Source organism: Penicillium riverlandense (genome assembly GCF_028828495.1).
Source record: "Penicillium riverlandense strain IBT 135883 chromosome Unknown utg000007l_segment0_segment0, whole genome shotgun sequence".
Taxonomy (NCBI): Eukaryota; Fungi; Ascomycota; class Eurotiomycetes; order Eurotiales; family Aspergillaceae; genus Penicillium; species Penicillium riverlandense.
Window position 1 is genome coordinate 1,155,990 of NW_026643198.1, and position 15,533 is coordinate 1,171,522.

General features: G+C 48.5%; 8 protein-coding genes across 8 annotated transcripts; 4 read left to right on the top strand and 4 right to left on the bottom strand.

The window, feature by feature from the left end:
• Window positions 1-307: 307 nt before the first annotated feature.
• N7474_008032 (fungal specific transcription factor domain-containing protein) lies at window positions 308-2,131 on the bottom strand (the record flags this gene model as incomplete). Its single annotated transcript, XM_057199442.1, has 1 exon — window positions 308-2,131. One exon carries the CDS (start codon window positions 2,129-2,131, stop codon window positions 308-310), a length of 1,824 nt encoding a protein of 607 aa, XP_057050143.1.
• A 647-nt stretch (window positions 2,132-2,778) lies between these two features.
• N7474_008033 (intradiol ring-cleavage dioxygenase) lies at window positions 2,779-3,800 on the bottom strand (the record flags this gene model as incomplete). The annotated part of the gene is made up of 4 exons (XM_057199443.1): window positions 2,779-2,961; window positions 3,008-3,075; window positions 3,140-3,504; window positions 3,553-3,800. The coding sequence occupies 4 exons, from the start codon at window positions 3,798-3,800 to the stop codon at window positions 2,779-2,781; spliced, it is 864 nt and encodes a 287-aa protein (XP_057050144.1).
• A 400-nt stretch (window positions 3,801-4,200) lies between these two features.
• Window positions 4,201-6,460, top strand: N7474_008034 (uncharacterized protein; the record flags this gene model as incomplete). The annotated part of the gene is made up of 4 exons (XM_057199444.1): window positions 4,201-4,338; window positions 4,388-5,411; window positions 5,463-5,699; window positions 5,754-6,460. The coding sequence occupies 4 exons, from the start codon at window positions 4,201-4,203 to the stop codon at window positions 6,458-6,460; spliced, it is 2,106 nt and encodes a 701-aa protein (XP_057050145.1).
• A 354-nt stretch (window positions 6,461-6,814) lies between these two features.
• Window positions 6,815-7,901, bottom strand: N7474_008035 (NmrA/HSCARG family protein; the record flags this gene model as incomplete). Its single annotated transcript, XM_057199445.1, has 2 exons — window positions 6,815-7,276; window positions 7,365-7,901. 2 exons carry the CDS (start codon window positions 7,899-7,901, stop codon window positions 6,815-6,817), a joined length of 999 nt encoding a protein of 332 aa, XP_057050146.1.
• An 873-nt stretch (window positions 7,902-8,774) lies between these two features.
• Window positions 8,775-9,806, top strand: N7474_008036 (SDR family oxidoreductase; the record flags this gene model as incomplete). Its single annotated transcript, XM_057199446.1, has 1 exon — window positions 8,775-9,806. One exon carries the CDS (start codon window positions 8,775-8,777, stop codon window positions 9,804-9,806), a length of 1,032 nt encoding a protein of 343 aa, XP_057050147.1.
• A 513-nt stretch (window positions 9,807-10,319) lies between these two features.
• On the bottom strand, window positions 10,320-12,145 carry N7474_008037 (potassium channel family protein; the record flags this gene model as incomplete). Its single annotated transcript, XM_057199447.1, has 2 exons — window positions 10,320-11,967; window positions 12,036-12,145. Coding segments are annotated over 2 exons (1,758 nt in total), but the record flags the coding sequence as incomplete, so codon positions are not given.
• A 1,068-nt stretch (window positions 12,146-13,213) lies between these two features.
• Window positions 13,214-13,714, top strand: N7474_008038 (glyoxalase family protein; the record flags this gene model as incomplete). Its single annotated transcript, XM_057199448.1, has 1 exon — window positions 13,214-13,714. The coding sequence occupies one exon, from the start codon at window positions 13,214-13,216 to the stop codon at window positions 13,712-13,714; it is 501 nt and encodes a 166-aa protein (XP_057050149.1).
• Window positions 13,715-14,232: 518 nt separating this feature from the next.
• N7474_008039 (uncharacterized protein) lies at window positions 14,233-15,187 on the top strand (the record flags this gene model as incomplete). Its single annotated transcript, XM_057199449.1, has 2 exons — window positions 14,233-14,446; window positions 14,571-15,187. The coding sequence occupies 2 exons, from the start codon at window positions 14,233-14,235 to the stop codon at window positions 15,185-15,187; spliced, it is 831 nt and encodes a 276-aa protein (XP_057050150.1).
• Between the last annotated feature and the right edge of the window lie 346 nt (window positions 15,188-15,533).

Here is a 15,533-nt window from a genome sequence, read left to right on the forward strand (position 1 = left end):
TATGCTCAGATGGGCTTAATCCGACAGGAAGATATTCTTCGGACTCGGATTTGGAACCTTCGAAGTTGGGTCCCGAAATCTGGGGAACTGCAAGGCCCCACGTCTTTCGGAGCTTTCAGACTCCACTTCTAGATGAGGATATTTAGAGTTTCGGGGTTCGTAGATAGGCATGTACTATTGATGATGATCATCTTCTGTTCAGCGATTTCCCTTGTTGCAATGCTGGCGAGCGTGATTTCAGTTCGCCACCTGACCACCATTATGTCCACATATGCTAGAATACATTGAATGAAATAATATAACAATGCTAAGGCCATTCAAATGGGAGGCCGCCTCCGGATTCCAGATCCGATTCCCAGAGCGAGCCCGGAATGGAGTCTCGGAACAGTTGGCTCCAGATAGTACTGTTCTCCTCAATTTGTAAATCACTGGGGAGTTCCAAAAACTGTGTCTGTGTCATGTCCTGGGAGTCTCCGTTCTCCGAGCCAATATTCCAGCCCTGTGGAAGACTGCATGGAGAAGACGGGGAAATGGGAGAAGCCCGGGCCTGGCTGTCCAAAGGCTTCACATCGCCGAAGAGACCTTCGACCAGAGCTCTTTGGCGCTTCAGATGACGGTCACATCGCCGTCGGACAAATTCATTGCAAGAGCAGCGAAGATCTCGTACTATTCGAAGGCTCCATTGCGCCAATGGGTCACTTGACTGAAAACGGCCCAACAATCTTTCAGCCAAATCCAAGGCATGACCCAAAGGGAACAAACGATCGAGGCCAGCAAAATAGCCGATTCCTAGGACAAGGGCAGAGTTTAAGATGGAATTGACAACATAAGGCAGCCGCTTCGGTATTTCGCCCGCGAGTAGAAAGCACTGCAGAAGATCAATTGTAAGTACGGCGGAGTTCACTGAGGCATGAGCCAGTAGAGTATCAGACTGCTGTGTCTGTGGCGAGAGCACGTCATCATTGGTACTCGCTTGACGTGGGCGGTCCGTCTCGTAAGCCATGTGCCTTTGGACCAGGTCGATCAGATACGGGCGAGTGACCAACATGATAGTCCAGTAGTAAGCTTCTTTGAGATGGCAGAGCCCAATGTTGGGTTGATTTTGTCCCTCTCGAGCACCGACATCTCCCTCGGCAGGAATATGATCGGTCAGAAGACCTTCTCGAAAACGAGAAGCCCATTCCCGATGATGTTTACTGACATTCTCAAGCACGGCAGGAGAAACCTCTTGTTTTGAGTAGACTTCAGAGAGGATTTTCTCAAAAATATGACAGAGATCGGTGGACGCCGAATACCCTTGTGGCCACATTGTTTCACGGGTCTCTTTGGTGGATGGCTGCTGCCCAAGCGATGTGCTCAAGAAAAGATCTTGTACTCGCAAAACCTTCCATATGCGCTCGCGTTTGGCTCCTTCTACCCCCGCAAAGAGAGCATTAATGTCCGCTCGCTGGATGCCCAGCGAGTGCGCGGCGCGAACCGCCAGTCCGAGATGCATGCTGGCTGCATGTGGGCGCGCTGCGTTAAGCAGATACGTGGCGACTAGGCAATATATTTGAACAGTGGCAATGCTGACAGCGTCGAGGCATTTTTTCGATGACAGTGATCGCGCATAGGTGAAATACTCATTCGCCTGGTCGTCGCAGTTTCTAGGTCCACACTGAGCTCCAATAGCGAGGACTAGGAAATTAATGCACGTCTGGGGGTCCGTGGACGCGGGTTTCTCAAGCCAGGGAATAATTTCCTCCGCGAGCTCTTGATGTCCAAAGAGATCGAAGACACAACTTGTGGTGCTTGTATACCACTGAAGATAATAACGGGCATCAGCGACCGAAGGTCGGGAAGGCTCGGCGACGGTATCGTTCCCCTCAATGGACACTGCCTCTTCATCAACCAGATCGTCTTCTGCAGGCACTTCCCGGAAGTTGCTTGGCCCCAGCGCACGGTGCACGATTTTCCGAATGGTTTGCAGCATGGATAGATTGGCGGAAGGCCCAAAAAATATGTATGTCCCTTGATGATCGCGGACTAACCGTGACATGTGAGACACCACGGAGCCAAACTGCGACGAGATCGAGAGGTTTCTGGAGATGCTTGTGCTGGATGGCGAATTCCGGGTATCCAGCCCTTGCATCGAATCTAGAAAAACAGGGGGATATGCAGGAGGTGCATCATGACTGTAATTGCCACCTGATTGTGGACATGAGGAGGACAGATTGTTCTGGCCTTGTAGCGACTGAGACGCGCGGGACAACGCACGACGTCCACACTGGCTCTCGACTCTCCGACTGCGGCATCGACCACACGGCTGGAGCCCATCGCACTTTTCCTTCCGTCGCCTGCAGTTCTCGCAGGCTTTTCGGCGACGGAACGCGCCTGGTGGATGGCAGGCCCTATTTGGTAGTCCCATCACTGCACATTCAGCAGATGCACCTGAGAAGCGTAGGCCTTGGGCGAGAGAGTGCCCGGGTTTGCGGGGTTGACAAAGCGGATACAAACTCCAACTACACCAATAGCTGATAAGTCTGGGGACGCTCCCTGATTATGTAAATTCCACCCATTTACAATTCGCCTAAGCACTGACCGAATTAGGTTATCGGTCGTCCCCGATCTAAAGTATCCCGTGCCTCGCACATATAGTCCTTAAAGAACTCCCAATGAGCCTCAGATTGACCTATATTAACTAATTCTGGATGTAGTTCAAAGATATTTAACACTTGCAGATCCTCAATTGGTTCCCGCAGAAAAAGCCAACGAACTACGTTGATCTCTCTATCCCGCTCAATCAGATTTCACTAATTTTATGTCGTATTTAAGTTCAAGCCTTGCGCGTTCGTCCCCTTGACGCTCCACAAAGTCCACGATCAAAGAATCTTTGACCGCAAAGACAGAATCATTCTCGAGATATTTATCCTTTCGATCGAAGATCTGTGTAGTCAAAGGACGATAGCCTTGGTGTGTTACCTGGTTTCTGTTAGAAGATAATTTCAGTCCGAAGATCAAGACATACGAGGATATGGATATGGGCGGGGCGGAATGGGTGACGGTCCATCAATTGAAGAAGCTTGCCCGCAGGTCCTGTACATCGGAGTCTCCGTTAGCCCTCAATATACGGAGATTCAATCCAGAGAAGGGCACAAACCATCGTCCGGGACGGGATAAGGCGTCGGTCGCAAGCAGTAGAAAGAATAAGTGCCGTCCTGTTCCGTCTGAAACTTGCCCCGCAAGTTAAACTCGGTTTGTTTCGAGTCCTGTTGTTCGTATAATCCGTTCGTTGACGCCTGCCAAACTTCGACGGTTGCACCTGCCAGGGGCTTTTGCGTTGAAAAGTCCGTTACGCGACCGTGCATGAGAGACATTTCCCCATCGCCAGGCTTATTGAGGACGATATTATCTCCATTCTCGCGATATGGAGTATCCGGGCGGAAAAATGGGCCCAGGATAGCGGTGGCTGTTGGCGCATCTTTAGCTTCGTTGGCTAGTGTGAAGGTGATTTCATCGACAAGACTATTGGAGTGAGTGGTGCATCCGTATAGATGGTAGGGATATACCTACGATTCAAGGCCTATGACGTCGCAGACGAGCTGTCCTTCGTTGCGCTTGTGGTCGCTCATCTTGCCGGCCCAATTCAGTAATTGGACGCCAGCCATCCATTCGTCGATCGTAAGCTCATTCTCGCGTGCAAAATCGTGGACATGCCGAATCAAGCCGGTCATGAGCTGGCGTAAGCGAGGTGGAGTTTTGGGACCCATCGAATTAATGACATGGTCCGTAAATTTGGGATCGAAGCGGTGCGACGCCATGGTGACTGATTGGAATGTCTGGACTAGATTTGAACTTGAGACACTAGAATGGCCTTGATAAGTTTCCAAAGCATTATCTATTTCCTGGGGTTTTATCTATGAACCTGGGCTTTCGAGCATATTTCCCTGGACTTCCAAATCGGAGAATATGATCGGATCGGAAGTGAATTAGACTTTTGGCTTCCGAACAACCTTAAATTTTCGGACTCCGAAGAGAAAAGCCGACCTATCACGGTATCGCAATTCCCGGGATCTGGGGAAAGCAAAACTTCCCCGCAATCTCCGATAACAATGCCAGATGAAGCTGAAGGAGAACTTATGAGCATATAAATGCCCTCGGGAGGTCTCTGGAGACATCACATTTGGGCTTCTTACCCGACAACCTTGACCTGAAAACATCATGACCGGCACTATCGCAGCTAAAGAGGACCATGTGGATGTTCTCATTGTTGGTGCCGGGCCCGCTGGGCTGATGCTAGCAAACTGGCTAAGTCGTTTTGACGTCAAAACTCGCATCGTGGACAAGCGAGGTTCAAAGGTACTTCCTTCCCCATGCTCCTTCAAGCTGCGTGCTGACTCGAGCCCAGGTCTTCAATGGTCAGGCAGATGGTCTACAATGCCGCACTCTGGAGATTTTCGACTCGTTTGATTTTGCTCATCGCGCTTGGCGTGAAGTGAACCATATGCTTGAGATTTGCCTTTGGAATCCCGACGACAACGGCCGCCTCTCACGTTACGATCGCATTCCAGACACCATTCCTGGAATTAGTCGCTTCCAACAGGTTGTGCTCCACCAGGGCCGCATCGAGCGCTTCTTCCTTGATTCAATCAAGGAGCATAGCGATATCGCCGTGGAACGTGGCGTGTTACCTACCGCTTTTGACTTCGATGAGGCAAAAGCAGGCGATTTCGAAGATTACCCTATCAGTGTGACGCTTCGAACCCTGTCCGGTGAAGAATCCACACCTCAACAACGGCAGCAGCATCAGAAGTCTGCTGATGGCCAGCAGACTGCTATCGCGGATGGCCTGTTCCGAAGCAACTTGGTTGCGGATGACACCGAGGACCTCATCAAGGCGACAGAGGTCAAGTCCAGCCTGAACGCCAACCAAGAAGAGCATATCAAGGCCAAATTCATGGTGGGCTGTGACGGAGCCCACTCCTGGGTGCGTCAGCAATCCGGTTTCCGCTTGGAAGGTGACTCGACCGACTACATCTGGGGAGTGCTCGATATTGTCCCGATCACCGATTTTCCCGACATCCGCCACCGATGCGCCATTCACTCAGCAGACGCAGGTAGCGTGATGGTTATTCCGCGTGAGAACAAACTAGTCCGGCTCTACATCCAGCTCCAGGCGACTGAATATCAAAAGAAGGGCGCCAAAGCAGACCGGTCCTGGATCACTCCTGAGATTATCCTACGGTCTGCCCAGCGCATCCTGCACCCCTATAAGCTCGATTACACGCATTGCGACTGGTGGACTGCATACCAGATTGGCCAGCGTGTAGGCAACCACTTTTCGCTGCGTGACCGTGTCTTCCTGGCCGGCGATGCTGTCCATACGCACTCTCCGAAGGCTGGTCAGGGTATGAACGTTAGCATGCAAGATAGTAAATCTTCCATCCCTGAGACTAGTAGATGAACGCTGACAGTTGCAATAGCGTATAACTTGGGATGGAAGCTAGCGCATGTGATCAAGGGCCTCAGCGACCCATCCGTTCTCTCAACGTACGAGGCTGAGAGAAGGGGGATTGCCCAGCAGCTGATCGCTTTCGACCATCGCTTTTCGCGACTTTTCTCTGGGCGTCCGACCAAGGATATTTTGGACGAAGAGGGTGTCAACGTGGAAGAATTCAAAAAGGCTTTTGAAAAAGGAAATGAGTTTGCCAGTGGTATCGGTGAGTTCTCCATGCGACTCAGGGCAAATCAAATACTGATCTTTATCTCTACAGCTGTCAACTATGACGCCAGTATCCTCGTTGCAAAAGAGGACAACACCGCAGCCCAAAGCAACAACCCCGACGTATTGGACACCCAAGAGCGCCGGGCAATTAGCAAACCGGGACTGGCCACCAAGATCGATATCGGCAAGCGCATGCCTAGCTTCAAAGTGTTGAATCACGCCGATGCACGACCGTGGCACCTCCAAGAATTGCTGAAGAGCAACGGTCGCTGGCGAGTGATCGTTTTCCCTGGACGACTTACCGAGCCCGAAAACATGCAACGCTACGAAAGTCTGGGTAAATCGCTGGGAGCTCCGGACTCTTTCCTCCGTCGCTTTACACCGCCTGGAAAGCCGATCGATAGCGTGGTCGAGGTTTTGACAGTTCATTCGGGGTCACGCACGGGAATCGAGCTTTTGGATCTTCCAGAGCCGTTCCACCCTCATCACGGCGACATGGGATGGGATTATTGGAAGATCTACAGCGATGAGGAGTCTTACCACGAGGGCCATGGACAAGCTTATTTCAATTATGGAATTGATCCAAGCCGCGGTGCCAGCGTGATTCTTCGTCCTGACCAGTATGTCAGTTGGGTCGGAGAGGTAGATGCCTACGAGCAGATGGCTCGCTTTTTTGCTGGCTTCATGAAAGAGAAACAGGCTGGAAAGCCAGAGATTCGGAAGTCGGGTGCTGTAGTTGGAGCTACGCAATTGTAATACCAACGTGTCTATAAGTCTGTGCACAAATGGCAATTATATAACTGTTGAGGCACCTCGTTGTAAGGCTTCATTTTTCTGATTGGTCAACTACCAGTTCTTTGGTAGATGTCATATGTGGGTGAATGGCTTTGAAGCGCGGCCCTGGCATATTCGTAGACTATAGCAAGGTGAAGGGAAGACGCCAAGGACGGATAGAATGGGTGGGTTCAAACATCAGAAATCAGGGCCACTGAGATATTATCTGCGATATAAAATTGTCGCGTGCCGAGCGTGAACGAACATCGGATCAACAGTCCGCGAATACATTCATTATTCAAGCCGTAAACTCAAGCGATATGACACTTTACCTACTTAAACTAACTTTTGAAACTTCGCCGCAGCAATCCTAAAGCCTTCTGCGGTTGACTGAAGCTCATTTTGCTCGTCCTCAGTCATCAATGCCTGGGCTCTCATTGGTTTGGTTCCCAGGGGCGTTACCCAGCTATTTTCGCGAAGTAGGTCCCAAAAACCAAGCATCTCACCCATCAAATCTCCGTTACCAGGCCAAAGAGAGCGGTAGTTATCTAAAGAGATTTGGATAACTGCAGTTGATCTCTCTTCCTTAGCGAAACCGGTTGCTTCACCCCATTTGGCCAGGTATGACTGCAGGGTAAATTTATCCACAGCACAAAGGACATAAGTACCCCCCGTCTTGGGGGTATCCCGCAAAACTGAACGTACAAAGACGCCAATATTAACTTTTGCGTCACCCATAGACCAAATAGGCATCTCTGGATCCGCGGGAAGCATCTGGATGTACTTGCTCGCCGATTTCTGGATAAGTCATAACGGTCAATACGGACCTCATAGGATGGAAATACGAAAGGATTGAATGAAAGCAATAAGAGTCAATTGCACTTACTACGTAGATTGGCAAGAAGTTGGGGTAGAACATATTAGACGCAAAGTTGGCGAAATAGACGAAAGTGGTTTTGGCAAGGAACTCTTCATCTTGCCGTATGTAGTCGTCGACAGATGACTTGATATCGAAGAAATGGACATTATACTTGCCCTTTGACAGATAACTGCTGTTGGGTAAAGTACTCCAAATATAACGCTGGAGAGTAGGGGTTTTCTTCGCCGCTTTGACCATATTAATGGCCTGCTGGTACTCAATCGTCCTTGCCTCCTCGACTCCAAAATTACCGGCCGGCTCGAAGAAATTCGTGACTGCAAAAATGGCATATGCTCCTTCAAAAGCCTTCAATAAGCTCGATCCATCATTCAGGTCGGCTTTAACAATTTCAGCACCTTGCGCTTTGAGGGACTTTGCTGCATCGCTTTCCGGATTACGTGAAAGTCCCCTGACTGCAAAATTGGGATCTTTAAGGATGGAATTAACAACAGAACCACCTTGAGTGCCTGTGGCACCGACGACAACGACGAGATGAGGCTTCATGGTGAGAATATTGGCCTCAACTAACTTCCAGGCCTAGTTGGTTGTGTCTTTTCCGACAAACGGATCGTAAATATCGCGGATAAATCTCAGAACTCGTCAACTGAATAGGACTAAATTGGATTTTCACTCCCAAGTGAACATGATCATTCATATATGGCTCCAGTTGCATGCGAGGGCATTGTCCGGCTGTTTACTCACATGGTACCCTCAGACTTGCGCGTCATTCTGATATGAGTACCATACTATGCTCAACAACAGAACAAACCAGCTAGCATTATTACAGCACCAAAGAATATCTTTGTACGATGGTGTGCGTAGATGGCTTCAGCGAGAACATTCTTATCACTTAATGAAGATATGTGATCCATGGTTCATAGGACGGACGTCACGGGTTCCTCCGCTAATGGTCAATAAATTGGCCGCTTTCACATAAAGATTCCTCCTCTCCGAAGCTACCGTAGGTATTATTTCACCTAATTCCCTCCAATTCGGCATGAATTAACGACGTAAATAATTCAGGCATCAATTAATTAACTTCATTGCTGGCCGATACAGGTCTAGGTGGAGCGTTTTCAATTTTTGAACCGTTCTTTTCATTATCATGACGTATCTCGCCCTCACTTCCGTTATTCAGCTTGAATATAGCGGTCATTTATTCAGGTCTGCCATGCAAGTGTGATTTTTATGTATTAGCTATATAAAAGTAGTATGAGTGTAAAGTATGAGTTATTGTCTGGAGGAAGGGATTTTACGCAAAGAGCATCACCACAAGACGAACATAGTGATTCACAACCATTCAAAGTCCAAGTCCTATGATCTCTTTTATTATAACCACGCCCTGTCTCACTTTCCAAAATTGAGTCACAGTTTATCATGAAGGATCAAGGCGCTATTCTCGTGACAGGAGCTTCTGGGTTTGTAGCAACCCACATTGTCGATGTTTTCTTAAAGGCCGGCTACGCCGTACGAGGTACAGTTCGATCACAAGCGACTGCTGATAAAGTGCGTAAAACATTCCCTGCCTTCAATGAGAGGCTCAGCTTTGCCATTGTGCCGGATATGACTGCTCCAAATTCTTTTGACGAGGCAGTTCAAGGTGTTATCGGTGTGATTCACACAGCAACTCCGTTCAAGCTCTCCGTGGAGGATAATGAGCGTGATCTGCTACAACCAGCAATCCACGGCACAATTAGTATCCTTCAGTCTATCCAGAAGTTTTCTCCTCTAGTAAAGAGAGTTGTTATCACCTCATCTTTTATGGCTATCCGAGACCCTAACAAAGGCACTCGTCCGGGTTATACATATAGCGAGGCAGACTGGAATCCAACCACATATGAAGAAGCCGCTAAGAAAGACGCTTCAGCTAGCTTTGCTTATGCGGCGGCCAAAACATTGGCTGAGCGGAAAGCATGGGATTTTATCGAGACAGAAAGTCCTCCTTTCGACCTAGTTACAATCTGTCCGCCGATGGTATTTGGGCCGAATAAAAATGCTACGGCTGACCTCACAAGACTCAACACATCGTCACAACAAATATACGGCTTGATAAGCCCCAAAGGTCACCCAAGTGATCCGATACCTCCAAACTCCTCGTGGTCTTGGGTTGACGTTCGAGACGTCGCATTTGCTCACCTACGGGCCTTCCAAATTCCAGATGCTGGTGGTCATCGATTCCTAGTTTGTGGTGGCAACTTCAGTTTTCAACAAATGGCAGATATTCTACGCAAAAAAGTCCCCGAAGTCAGGAATCGTCTGCCAACAGGAAATCCGGGATCTGGATTTGGGAAGGTCGAACTGTATATTCCGGACTCTTCAAAAGCAGTAACAATCCTGGGGATTCAATTCCGTGATTTGGAGGAGACAGTTGTGGATTCTGCTCGGTCACTTTTGAGATTAGAAGACTGATGGAGGCTCCAAATGACTCCGATGGGATGAGACTTGGCAATTAGACACTCATCCATCAAGGGTTGGCCATCAACGGCGACCGGATCGTTTTGGCAAAGAGTAACATTAATACGGGTTGTGGAGAAGATATGGGGTCAACCTCGGGAGGAGGTGGTGTAAATAATCAAGTTAAAAATCCAACTCCTCAAGCCTTGAAATTGAAATGAATCTGAGGTATTTCCCGGTGGATAACATTGGACTGGAGTTTTTGCCTTCTGGTGCAATTTTTGATCCGCTATTATACAGAAGGCTCACGGTCAAGCGTGCATCTGAAATGGCCAAGTACGTCTGGGCGGAGAGGAAGCACTGTCCTCCAAATTCTGCGGTCAAACGTACTAGAATTGCCATCAATTATGGCGAGATAGACAATCCCTAGTGCTATGTATCTAAAATAGTTGGTGTATAGCATACACATAGCGAGGCCAAGTGTGTATTGCCCTCGATCACGCTCAAACGACGGAGAATAGTCTTTGTTCATGTGGCCTCAGATAACTCCTCCCTTAAATCCGAACAAAGCCTTTCCACCAACAATTCCAGTAACCATGAAATTTCAGCATTTCTCTCTGACAAGGCTTTCTTGGGGTCCATGAACTTCATCAACGCCACATGGTCGGATTTTGCGGACATAGAATAGGGTATGGGCTCATTTGGAGCACTAGCAACGTTCTCACCGGCATGGAGCAAGGGTATGACTCTGGACCAGGTACAGCAAAGCTCCTCCCAGTTCTCAAAGTATTCACCCCTTAGCGTAGACAGGAGTGTACCCATCTCTTCGGCCAGGCGTAACCTGTATTGCGTGGTTGCCCTCGCTCCAGTGCTGGTTGGCTGCACTGATTTCCACCTAGATCCAACTGAAGGTAGATCTCGAGTGTGGTCTTTCATGGTGGCTGCACGGACTTGTCCTTCCAGATGCAAAGGAGGGCCGTCAGGTACATTCCTGTGCAATTGTTCCAACGCCTGAGAGCCATCTTCTCGTGAAGGATAGTACGGATGGTGGTGCGAATGGTGGTGCTGCTTGTGCCCTTTATGAAGCACGTTTTTCCATAAATAGCCAGAGCAGACTAACAGCAACCTACTGAGAACACCGCCCATGGCCGTGACAAGGTTTGTTAAGATGGGAAGAGCAAGTAAGGACCAGAAAACGAAAAAGACGGTTCCAAAGCTGCTTTTCGGAGAATAGTCACCATATCCGATAGTCGTGAGGGAGGTGAACGTGAAGTAAAGAGCTATGAAGTAAGTCCAGTGTTGACGCTCCTCGGATCGACGGAAGACTTCAGCGCTGATTAGCCACAATATGAACCACGACACTGCAAAGAATATCAATTCTTTCCAGCGACTTTTCCGATAAAAGTCTGCCTTGACTTTGTGCAGCTTCAACATTTCATTCCTTTTTGGATATCTCGAAGGGATGGGAAATGAGCTTTGTGATTGCTCTCCGTTTGTAGAAATCCGACTCGGTTTTCGCTCTGAATCGCCCTGGCCGCGCAAAATGTGCCGTGCCTCGTTGACTTGATACCTCAGTTTTAGATCTCTCATTTTGTCGGTGAATGATGCAACGCTTGAGATGACAAATCCCAGGTTGATTATTCCGGTGGTGGCATATGGAAACAGCAATGAGCGCCCCAGATGAGTTTGAGGGGAGAAATTTCCGATGCCAATAGTAAGAACGGTGGTGTCTGTGAAGTATAGAGCATCCACCAAAGACCAGCCTTCAACAGTGCTGTACATCCCAGCACCTCCAAGAAGAATAATGGCAAAAGCGATGACCCGATAGATGATGCTTGTACATTCGATCATTCGCCTGTCTGTGAGACTTAACTTGAGCGAACTTGCGCAGGCCACATAACTTGCTAATAGAAGTGCAATAAAGCAGTAGAGGCCTGCAGCCAGAATACCAGCGAAAAAGTTTTGTGTGTACTCTGTCGACCGCTCTGTTTGGGCTTTTTTGTAACGCTGAACCTCAACTCCTATAAGGCTGAACAGAATCGTTGCTGAGACGAGCCAGCCTAATACTGGCATAGCAAATCCTTTTTGTGGATTGTAGTGGAAAGTCATCGAGAGTAAGTAGAAAACATATGCGATGGAAGCCAGAGCCAACGACACTGCTTTGAGTGCAACGTGCCTGAAAATGATTTAGCCCCTGCTTAAACAAAGGAAGGAAAAAAAAAGCATGAAGCAAAAGAGGCCTACCATGGTGGTGAGGGTGACTTGATAATTCGGTTGTCAGCGTCAAGAAACTGCTGCCATCCATGTGCTATCGCGCAAATGTTGAACATGATTGCCATGGCACCTAAAGTTCCCTAGATTTCCTGTTGGAAATTTGCGTGGAAGGAAAATACAATTTATCATACCGCAATGACGGGAAAGCCCACTGATGCCAACCACCAGCGACTAGAGTCGTGTTAGAGAATTGAAGGATTTGGCTTTTGATGTCTTGCCTTCGATTTCCTTTTTTCCCAGAGTGATCTAGGTAGGCTTCATCACCACCATATTTTGACATATTGTCAGGGACTCCGTGTCGAATACTTCCTCAACACAACGTTACCGTAGCAGGCGGCAACTTATGAACACCGAACAAATAATGAACATGACGTTAACAGACCGCGTGCTGAACGATAATGATTTAGAGGCTGGTCTAGGCAACCCCGCAAACCAATCAATCAGGGTCTCAACCACGGTAGCAGCTGCCCAGTAACGGGATTCAATCGAAGAGTTCGGGATTGATTTATTAGAGAGAATCCAAGACCGGGGGCTGCACCCGCGATTTGTTTCTGCCTTCTTTATTGGATTATGTCTTGTTTATCAATTAATGCTCTCCAGACCCTGAACCCCCGGGGAATAGTCTGGCGATAGTGTGAGTGTGGGGTGCATACTCCGGACCCCGAGCATTTGCTAGAAGACCTCCTACGCAACACAAGACAGCGGATGTGCACTTGAATTGCAATAAAATGAGGAGAAGATAGCTTGCCTATGGCAGGTTTCGCGATGAGCGATGTGTCTAGTCGCGTAACTATTGGTCACGTCACGACTTGTGGTTCCCGTCCCGAAAAGTCAGGCATCAACTTAATCCAACTACTTAGCTGCTACTCATTATTGCCAAGTATTTCCGGAAGATAGCTTCTCAGTTAACCCTTGACAAAAGGAATATTATTGGTTATGTTGCACAGGATCCTTGGTTCCTCATGAACTCTGATGGCAGGTCACCTGCTTGTGATAGTACAATCAATATACCTTGGTAGTCCTATAAATGCTTTGTCCGCCACGCTCCCTAAAAAATTAATTTCATCCTAGCCTTCGTCTTCCTTCAGCACCTCATCAGTGTTACATACTGTTTAAACCTACACACATAAAGCAAGACCTGGTGCAAAATGTCTAAGGAAGATACCACGGCGGTTGAACTCCTGACCAAGATCGGAACCATTGTACTAACCATCGAAACCAATCTGCACCATAATCGGCTCGACAGAAAAACCATCCGCAGACTTCTGCGCGAGTACTCTGCTCGCGCGGAGTCGGATGGGAGACTGATGAATGCTGCAAGGGAAGACCCTGACTGTGCCAACCGTGGGCTGTTTTTAGCATACGCCCACATGGAGCTGGTAACTTGGCTGGGAAAAAACAACTATACCATTCCGTCATCGTCGATACAATGGTACAGCTGGAAGCAATTTCTCTCAAAATACCGCTTGCCGCCTTTCTGGTCCTCGTCGTACACGTCGGATTTGCGAAGTCAGTTGGACAATATCGAGAGGACAGCCGCATTGGTGTGTGCGGATCTTCAAGCTCACAATGTAAGCCTGAAGTTACTCGATAACTTGTGGACCTCCTCTCATTATAGAGAAGATTTCGATCCCGGCCACCGCCATTAGATATCCCAAAGTTCCGGTGGGTGAGCCAGCGGCTCCACCTCCAGAAGGTATATGCACCGTGCACTGTATTCAGAGCTCCAGTCTGACAGAATTGTGTTGCCAGCATATGAGACACTCCTTAGTCGAGGTACCCTTGCTAAGAAGCGCCTAGAAGGGCCGGTTGGCAACTGAAGAGACCCACGCTCTTTGTTCTCTTGAGTCAGAGTTCATTAGGACGGTAGGCCGTTGAAGCGCAACTTTCTTTTCACTTGATTTCTGCATGATTAGCACGATTGTAACTGTATAATGAAGTATGATGGCCTATGTGCTCTAATGGAGAATGTTCAGCCTATAATACGTAATTAGGAAGTAGGAGCAACCTTGTTAGTTAACTAGAGGGAAACCCCATTGCCGATACTATAGCCAATACGATGACGTCAGTGATATCTGATAGCAACGACAACATCCACACCAGGGACGAGAAACATTCAACATAATTATTTCTAGCTTCAATAAAGCCTCGCCTCCCAGCCTTTTCAATGATCAATTCGTCCCATGGCTTCGCCATAGTCACACCCGCCTCACGGGGGTTAGGATTCGCCTTTGCGCAACACCTCCTCTCAAAGACTCCACTCCCCGTCGTCGCGACGGTGCGCCGGAAAAAAGATGGAGTGCACGACAAGCTCTTGTCTGGAAAGAATATGCCGCGCAGCGCGGAGGAGAGATTGTCTGTGCTGGAGGTGGATGTTACAGGTATACCATGCCCATCAACACCCACCCACTAACTACATTCCCCAACCTTGCCGTGCCATGTCATATATCTATATCCATGCACAGAAGCAATTCAACGCATAGTCTCACTCGATCGTACTTACAGATGAATCCACCATCTCATCAATGGCCTCCCACCTGCACGGAACATACCCCAACACACCCCTCCGCATCGCCCTAACCCTACCCGGTATTCTTCACGTCGAGAAATCTCCATCCCAGATCGACGCCGCGAGCGCCATGCACAGTTTCCAGGTTAATGCTGTGGGCCCAATGCTGCTCATGAAACACCTTGCGCCATTCTTACCAACGAAATCTACTCGACCATTCCCTACTTTACCTCAATCTGATAACAACAACAGACCTCTATCTCTCCCCGCGCATTCTATATACGCCACTCTCGCCGCGCGCGTGGGTTCTATAACCGACAACGCTAGCGGCGGGTGGTACTCCTACCGCGCTAGCAAAACGGCTGTATTTCAGCTGACGAAGACGTTCGATTTGTACTTGCAAGCGCAGAGTCGGGATCGGGCTTTGGCGGTTGCGCTGCATCCAGGTACGGTGCGCACGGATTTCACGAGAGATTATTGGGGGACGAGGGAGATGCTTGAGCCGGAGGATGCGGCGGAACGGTTGTTGAATGTTTTGATTGGGTTATCGGCTGATTTGGATGGTGGGAGGGGGAGGTGCTGGGATTGGAAAGGGGTGGAGGTTGCGCCTTGATTTCTACTTGGGGATAATAGGTAGATTCCCTAGGTCGATATGGAAAAAAAAATGGCAGTACCTATTCGTTGCTACTTGCACTACCGATGGACAAGAAACACACCGCAGAACTGCCCAGAAGGGAAATGAAAAAAATGGAAAAGGAATGGAGATCAAGTAAAAAGCAGGAAGTGTATTAAGGGGAAAGTCTCAACTTGAAAAGTCGCAACGAGACTAACAGAAGAGAAATATCAAAAAGATCTTGTGAAATCATAATGGAGAGAAAAGAGCATGCACAAACCACGAGAAAGAAAATCAGGGTATCGATATGATCCATAGAAAAAGTCGATCCGAAAGTACTGAAAAC